Source organism: Tachyglossus aculeatus, chromosome 6 (assembly GCF_015852505.1).
Source record: "Tachyglossus aculeatus isolate mTacAcu1 chromosome 6, mTacAcu1.pri, whole genome shotgun sequence".
NCBI lineage: Eukaryota > Metazoa > Chordata > Mammalia > Monotremata > Tachyglossidae > Tachyglossus > Tachyglossus aculeatus.
The window spans coordinates 31,897,286-31,905,662 of NC_052071.1; the positions used below are offsets into that span (position 1 = coordinate 31,897,286).

Sequence of the window (8,377 nt, forward strand, 5' to 3'; positions counted from 1 at the left end):
TGAAATACACACCACAAAAAACATTAAAAACGTCTAAAAAAAATCTAAGGCGTCCCAACTGAGCGGAGAATAGGACAACACAAAGTACCTCAGATTATCAAGTTTACCATCGAGGTATTTTACAGTAACTTTATACTTCCTTTTTAAAAACGATGGGAATTGTTCAGTTCAAAGCTAAAATTTTGGCAGATGAAGTCCACAAATGCAACTATTTTAAAATGAATAACCAAACTGCGCTTTCCTAAAACAATGCACATTGTGTTTAAAAGAGCGGATGGAGAGGCACCTGCTTGCTTTTCTTCAGTCCAGGGGGCTACACACACATCCTATTTCCTGAGACAAAAAGAGTGCGGTTAAAATTCACCTCTGCCGCTGGTGTCATCTGCCATAATTTCTCTTTCTCCGCCGCCCCCCAGAAAAAATATTATTCTAAAACATGGATGCACACTAGTTTCAAAGAGCAAATGATCTCATAGCAACCCAGCTAGCCGTGTTGCACAAACCAAATGCCTGTAATTGTTGTTGAGCTCGACCGGGCTGATCATTAAGTAGAGTGACAACATTGCTGCAAAAACTTTATCTCCTCCATTTCCTGAATCTAGTCTGAATGAGATGGCTCGGTGACGATGGCCAACATCCAACAGGGAGTTTCCCTGCTACATACCTGATAATAGTCAGCAGATGATTAAAAATCCCCCAAAGTCTCATCCACCTGCGTTTCATTTTCAATGGTCCTCTTTTTAGATTTCAATCCTTTCCTCGCCCCGACTCTAGTCTGAATGAGATGGCTCAGTGACGATGGCCAACATCCAACAGGGAGTTTCCCTTAGGAAGCTACATACCTGATAATATTCAGCAGATGATTAAAAAATCCCCCAAAGTCTCTTCCACCTGCATTTCATTTTCAACGGTCCTCTCTTTAGATTTCAATCCTTTCCTCACGTCCTTCCTTGGGCCTGAAACTCTCTCTCCCTCCAAATACTACAGAACATCACACTCCCTACCTCCAAAATCTTATTAAAATCACATTTCCTCCTTGAGGCCTACCGGCAACGAAGCCTTCTGCGTGCCTCTGCGCCTTTAAAACACTTGATATTCACCCCCCAGCACTGAGGTCCACATCCCTACTTTATTTTCTTTATTTTAATCTCCGCCTCCCCCTTTAACCTGTAAGCGCCTTGTGAGAAGGGAAGTGTCTACCACGACGACGATAACTGTGAAGCGCTTACTACGGGCCAGGGACCGTATTAAGCGCCGGGGGGCTTACAAGCTAATTGGGTCGGACGCAGTCCCTGCCCCGTTTGGGGCTCGGTCTTAATCCCCATTTTACAGATGAGGTAACTGAGGCGCGGAGAAGTGAGGTGATTTGTCCAAGGCCACAGCAGACAAGTGGTGGAGTCGGGATTAGAACCCATGACCTCTGGGCTCCCAGGCCCGTCTCTATCCACTAAACCACACTGCTTCTCTCCCAAGTGCTTAGTACAGTGCTGTGCACACAGTAGGAGCTCAATAAACACGATTGAACGGCTCAATTCATTCATTCAGTCGTATTTATTGAGCGCTTACTGTGTGCAGAGCACTGTACTAAGCGCTTGGGAAGTCCAAATTGGCAACATATAGAGACGGTCCCTACCCAACAGTGGGCTCACAGTCTAGACGATAAACACCACTGACTGGTTGATACTTAATGAGCGTCCTCTGTACTAAGCGCTTGGGCGAAGCAGCTTGGCTTAGGGGAAAGAGCCCGGGTTTGGGAGTCGGAAGACGTGGGCTCTAATCCCCACTCTCTTTTATTTGTACATATTTACTACTCTATTTTATTAATGATATATATATATATAGCTATACTTCTATTTATTCTGACGGTATTGACACCTGTCTAAATGTTTTGTTGTCGGTCTCTTCCCCCTTCTAGACTGTGAGCCCATTGTTGGGTAGGGACGCGCTCAATAAATACGATTGATGATGATATACGTTGATGATTTGTGCTTCCCAAGCGCTTAGCCCAGGGCTCTGCACACGGTCAGCGCTCAATAAATACGACAGAATGACTGACTCCGCACTTGCCTGCTGTGTGACCTTGGGCAAGTCACTGTCACGTCTCTGGGCCTCAGTTCCCTCACCTGTAAAATGGGGATTGAGACTGTGAGCCCCACGTGGGACAACCCCTGCGCTTGGCCCATAGTAAGCGCTCAGCGTGGCTCGGTGGAAAGAGCACGGGCTTTGGAGTCAGAGATCGTGGGTTCAAATCCCGGTTCCGCCACTTATCAGCTGCGTGACTTTGGGCAAGTCACTTCACTTCTCTGGGCCTCAGTTACCTCATCTGTAAAATAGTGATTAATAATAATAATAATAATGATGATGGTATTTGTTAAGCACTTACTACGTGCAAAGCACTGTTCTAAGCGCTGGGGAGGTTACAAGGTGATCAGGTTGTCCCGCGCGGGGCTCACAGTCATCATCCCCATTTTACAGATAAGGTAACTGGGGCTCTGAGAAGTTAAGTGACTTGCCCAAGGTCACACAGCAGACGTGGGGTGGAGCCGGGATTCGATCCCGCGACCTGTGACTCCGAAAGCCCGTGCTCTTTCCACTGAGCCACGCTGCTTCTCCCAGCGCTTAGGACAGTGCTTTGCACATAGTAAGAGCTTAATAAGTGCCTTCATCATCATCATCATTATCATTATTATTAAAACGGTGTAGGTAGACCCGGATCCCAGCCGTCAAAAATCTTCCATCTTTCGCCAAGGAGGTCCATGGTGGCACGGTGGGCCCCCTAACTGAGGCTAACTGGGCTTGGGGAGACTGTTAAGCGCTTAGTACAGTGCTCTGCACACAGTAAGTGCTCAATAAATACGACTGATGATGTTAATGGCCGAGGGACGAAGGCCTGAAACCGATTAGCAGCGTGGCTCAGTGGAAAGAGCCCGGGCTGGGGAGCCAGAGGTCATGGGTTCAAATCCCAGCTCTGCCAACTGTCCGCTGGGTGACTCTGGGCAAGTCACTTCACTTCTCCGGGCCTCAGTGACCTCATCTGGAAACTGGAGATTAAGACTGTAAGCCCCACGTGGGACAACCTGATTACCTTGTATCAATCCCAGCGCTTAGAACAGTGCTTTGCACATAGTAAGCGCTTGACAAATGCCATTATTATTGGGGGGCAGGGGCCTGGGGAGACTGTTAATGGCCGAGGAAGGCCTGAAACCGAGAAGCAGCGTGGCTCAGTGGAAAGAGCACGGGCTTGGGAGTCACAGGTCACGGGTTCGAATCCCGCCTCCTCCATATGTCTGCTGTGTGACCTTGGGCAAGTCACTTCACTTCTCTGGGCCTCAGTCCCCTCATCTGTCAAATGGGGATGAAGACCGTGAGCCCCCCGTGGGACCACCTCATCTCCTTGTATTCCCCTCGGCGCTTAGAACAGTGCTTGGCACATAGTAAGCGCTTAACAGATACCAACACTATTATTTCAACAACATATTTGGCATGGCTGAGTGGAAAGAGCGCGGGCTTGGGAGTCGCAGGTCATGGGTTCGAATCCCACCTCCCCCACATGTCTGCTGTGTGACCTTGGGCAAGTCACTTCACTGGGCCTGTTACCTCATCTGGAAAATGAAGATTAAGACTGTAAGCCCCACGTGGGGCAACCTGATTATCTTGCATCAATCCCAGCGCTTAGAACAGTGCTTTGCACATAGTGAGCGCTAACAAATGCCATTATTATTGGGGGGCAGGGGCGTGGGGAGACTGTTAATGGCCGAGGAAGGCCTGAAACCGAGAAGTCTCTCCACTTCTCTGGGCCTCAGTTTCGCCATCTGTAAATCAATCAATCAATCGTATTTATTGAGCGCTTACTATGTGCAGAGCACTGTACTAAGCGCTTGGGAAGTACAAATTGGCAACACATAGAGACAGTCCCTACCCAACAGTGGGCTCACAGTCTAAAAGGGGGAGACAGAGAACAGAACCAAACATACCAACAAAATAAAATAAATAGGATAGAAATGCACATGTAAAATGGGGATGAAGACCGTGAGCCCCCCGTGTAACAACCTGATCTCCTTGTATTCCCCGCGGGGCTTAGAACAGTGCTTGGCACATAGTAAGCGCTCAACAGATACCAACACTATTATTTCGACAACATATTTGGCATGGCTCAGGGGAAAGAGTGCGGGCTTGGGAGTCGCGGGTCACGGGTTCGAATGCCGCCTCTCCCACGTCTGCTGTGTGACCTTGGGCAAGTCACTTCACTTCTCTGGGCCTGTTACCTCATCTGGAAAATGAAGATTAAGACTGTAAGCCCCACGTGGGGCAACCTGATTATCTTGTATCAATCCCAGCGCTTAGAACAGGGCTTTGCACATGGTGAGCTCTAACAAGTGCCATTATTATTGGGGGGCGGGGGCGTGGGGAGACTGTTAATGGCCGAGGAAGGCCTGAAACCGAGAAGCAGCGTGGCTCAGTGGAAAGAGCACGGGCTTGGGAGTCGCAGGTCACGGGTTCGAATCCCGCCTCCCCCACATGTCTGCTGTGTGACCTTCGGCAAGTCGCTTCACTTCTCTGGGCCTCAGTCCCCTCATCAGTCAAATGGGGATGAAGACCGTGAGCCCCCCGTGGGACCACCTCATCTGCTTGCATTCCCCTCGGCGCTTAGAACAGCGCTTGGCACATAGTAAGCGCTTAACAGATACCAACACCATTATTTTGACAACACATTTAGCATGGCTCAGGGAAAAGAGCGCGGGCTTGGGAGTCGCGGGTCACGGGTTCGAATCCCGCCTCCCCCACGTCTGCTGTGTGACCTTGGGCAAGTCGCTTCACTTCTCTGGGCCTCACCTGTCAAATGGGGATCAATCAATCGTATTTATTGAGCGCTCCCTGCGCGCAGAGCACCGTACTAAGCGCTTGGGAAGTCCAAGTCGGCAACACAGAGAGACGGTCCCTACCCCACAGCGGGCTGCCAGTCTAAAAGGATCTCCTCGTGTTCCCCGCGGCGCTCAGAACAGCGCTTAGCACCTAGTAAGCGCCTAACCGAGACCGACGTTATTATTATTAATGCGAGCCGGTTTTGCGGGGGGAGGGACTTGCCGTAGATCATGGCCAGGCCGGTCTCGTGCAGGAAGCGGGCCCGCCGGTGCTTGAAGAGCCAGATGGTGAGGATGGTGAGGGTGAGGAGCAGGATGAAGATGAGCAGGTTGGCGCTGTCCTGCCGGTGGCTCTCCTCCGCCTGCTTTTCGGACACGATCTCCTCCTCCATGCCGCCGCCGCCGCCCCCGCCCCCTCCGCCGGGCGTCCGGCCGTCCTGGGCCCCGGCCCCGGCCCCGGCCCATCCGCACGCCCCGACGGCCAGCAGCAGGCCCAGGCCCCGCAGCAGCCCGGCCGGAGGCCCCACGGGAGGCCCCCCGGGGGACCCGGAACAGGCCCGCGGGCCACAACGGCGGACGCCGCCCCGCCGCATGACCGACCCGCCGGCCCACTGACCGCCCACCGCCCGACCGCCGCGCGCCGCCGCCGCCGCCCGAGGGCTCATGGGAAAGGGGGCGGGGCCGGGGAGCGGGGGGCGGGGCCGGAGAGAGCGGCTCGGGCGGGAGGGGCGGGGGGGAGAGACAGGGGGAGGGGCCTGAGGAAGGAGGGGAGGGGCCTGAGGAAGGAGGGGCGGGGGCTGATGGAGAGGGGGCGGGGCCTGGGGGAGTATGGGCGGGATCTGAGGAAGGAGGGGCGGGGCCTGAGGGAGGGGCGGGGCCTGCTGCTGCCCGGGAGGGGAGGGCGGAGGGGGCGGAGCGAGGGGGAGGGGCGGGGGCCTGAAGGAGGAACGGGGCTGAGGGAGGAGGGGGCGGGGCCGGAGGGAGGAGGGGCGGGGCCTGAGAGCTGTCCGGGAGGGGAGGGCGGAGCGGGCGGAGCGAGGAGGAGGGGCGGGGCCTGAGAGCTGCCCGGGAGGGGGCGGAGCGGGGAGGAGGGGCGGGGCCTGAGGGAGGGTGGGTGGGACCTGAGGGTGGAGGGGCGGGGCCTGAGAGCAGCCCGGGAGAGGAGGGGGGAGGCGGTGGAGCGAGGAGGATGGGCGGGGCCTGAGGAAGGAGGGGGCGGGACCTGATGGCGGAGGGGGCGGGGCCTAAGGAAGGAGGGGGCGGGGCCGGAGGGAGGAGGGGGCGGTGCTTGAGGAAGGAGGGGCGGGGCCTGATGGAGGAGGGGCGGGGCCTGAAGGAGGAGGGGCGGGGCCTGAGAGCTGCCCGGGAGGGGAGGGTGGGGAGGCGGAGTGAGGAGGAGGGGCGGGTCCTGAGGGAGGAGGGGGCGGGGAGAGGAGGAAGGGGCGGGGCCTGAGGGAGAGGGAGGAGGGGGCTGGGCGAGGAGGAGGGGGGCCTGAGGGACGGGGCGGGGCCTGATGATGGAGGGGCGGGGCCTGAGAGATGACCGGAAGGGGAGGGCGGAGGGGGTGGAGCGGGCGGAGCGAGGAGGAGGGGCCTGAGGGAGGAGGGGCCTGAGGGAGGAGGGGTGGGGCCTGAGAGCTGCCCGGGAGGGGAGGGCGGAGGGGTCGGAGAGAGGAGGAGGAGGGGCGGGGCCAGAGGGGGGGAGGGGGCGGGGTCTGGGGGAAGAGGGGCGGGGCATGAGAGCTGCCCGGGAGGGAGGAGGGGGCGGGGCCTAGGAGAGGGGACGGGGCGCTACTGCGCAGGCTCAGTCCTTGAGGAAGGCCGGTGGGGGGGGGAAGAGGGCTGGGTCGCTCTCAGTTGGCCTCTGCAAGTCGCCTCCTGAGGCGAATTTTCCACCAGGCGCGCTATGCTAGAGATAATATGAATAGTGATGTTGGTGTTTGTCAAGCAATTACTCCGTGCCAACCACTGTTCTAAGCGCTGGGAGAGGTACCAGGCAATCAGGTTCTCCCACGTGAGACTCCCAGTCTTCATCCCCATTTGACGGATGAGGTGACTGAGGCACAGAGAAGTTAAGTGATTTGCCCAGCGTCGCACAGCAGACAAGTGGCAGGGTCGGGATTCGAACCCACGACCTCCGACTCCCGAGCCCGGACCCTTGCCACTAAGCTACGCTGCTTTGATGATGATGATGATGGTATTTGTTAAGCGCTTACTATGTGCCCAGCACTGTTCTAAGCGCTGGGGCAGATACGAGGTGATCAGGTTGTCCCACGTGGAGCTCACAATCTTCATCCCCATTTTACAGATGAGGTGACTGAGGCCCAGAGAATAATAATGATGATGGTATTTGTTAAGCGCTTATTATGTGCCCAGCACTGTTCTAAGCGCTGGGGCAGGTACAAGGTGATCAGGTTCTCCCACGTGGAGCTCGCAATCTTCATCCCCATTTTACAGATGAGGTGATTGTGGCCCAGAGAATAATAATAATGATAATGATGGTATTTGTTAAGCGCTTATTATGTGCCCAGCACTGTTGTAAGCGCTGGGGCAGATACAAGGTCATCAGGTTGTCCCACGTGGAGCTCACAATCTTCATCCCCATTTTACAGAGGAGGTGACTGAAGCCCAGAGAATAATAATAATGATAATGATGGTATTTGTTAAGCGCTTACTATGTGCCCAGCACTGTTCTAAGCGCTGGGGCAGATACAAGGTGATCAGGTTGTCCCACGTGGAGCTCACATTCTACATCCCCATTTTACAGATGAGGTGATTGTGGCCCAGAGAATAATAATAATGATAATGATGGTATTTGTTAAGCGCTTATTATGTGCCCGGTACTGATCTAAGCGCTGGGGCAGATACAAGGTGATCAGGTTGTCCCACGTGGTGCTCACAATTTTCATCCCCATTTTACAGATGAGGTGACTGAGGCCCGGAGAATAATAATAATGATAATGATGGTATTTGTTAGGCGCTTACTATGTGCCCAGCACTGTTCTAAACGCTGGGGCAGATACAAGGTCATCAGGTTGATGACCACGTTGGAGCTCACAGTCTTCATCCCCATTTTACAGATGAGGTGACTGAGGCCCAGAAAATAATAATAATGATAATAATGATGATGATGGTATTTGTTAAGCGCTTACTATGTGCCACACACTGTACTAAGCGCCGGGGTAGATCCAAGCTAATCAATAATAATAATGATGATGGTATTTGTTACGTGCTTACTATGTGCCAAGCACTGTTCTAAGCACTGGGGCAGATACAGGGTTATCAGGTTGTCCCACGTGGAGCTCACAGTCGTAACTCCCCGTTTTGACAGATGAGGGAACTGAGGCCCAGAGAAGTGAAGTGACTTGCCCAAGGTCACCCAGCTGACAAATGGTGGAGCAGGATTAGAACCCACGACGTCTGACTCCCGAGCCCGGGCTCTTGCCACTAAGCCACGCTGCTTCTCTGACAATTCGTTCCTCAACCAAGGTCAGTGACCCTCCTTTTTTTTTTAG

General features: G+C 54.6%; 1 protein-coding gene across 1 annotated transcript in view; it reads right to left on the bottom strand.

Annotated features, from left to right (window-relative positions):
- Window positions 1-5,254, bottom strand: part of SLC9A6 (solute carrier family 9 member A6) — a 46,282-nt gene extending 41,028 nt beyond the window's left edge. Inside the window, exon 1 of the mRNA XM_038747815.1 lies at window positions 5,086-5,254. Within this exon, the coding sequence (XP_038603743.1) occupies window positions 5,086-5,254 (169 nt within the window). The remainder of the gene's footprint in view (window positions 1-5,085) is intronic.
- Window positions 5,255-8,377: the final 3,123 nt, after the last annotated feature.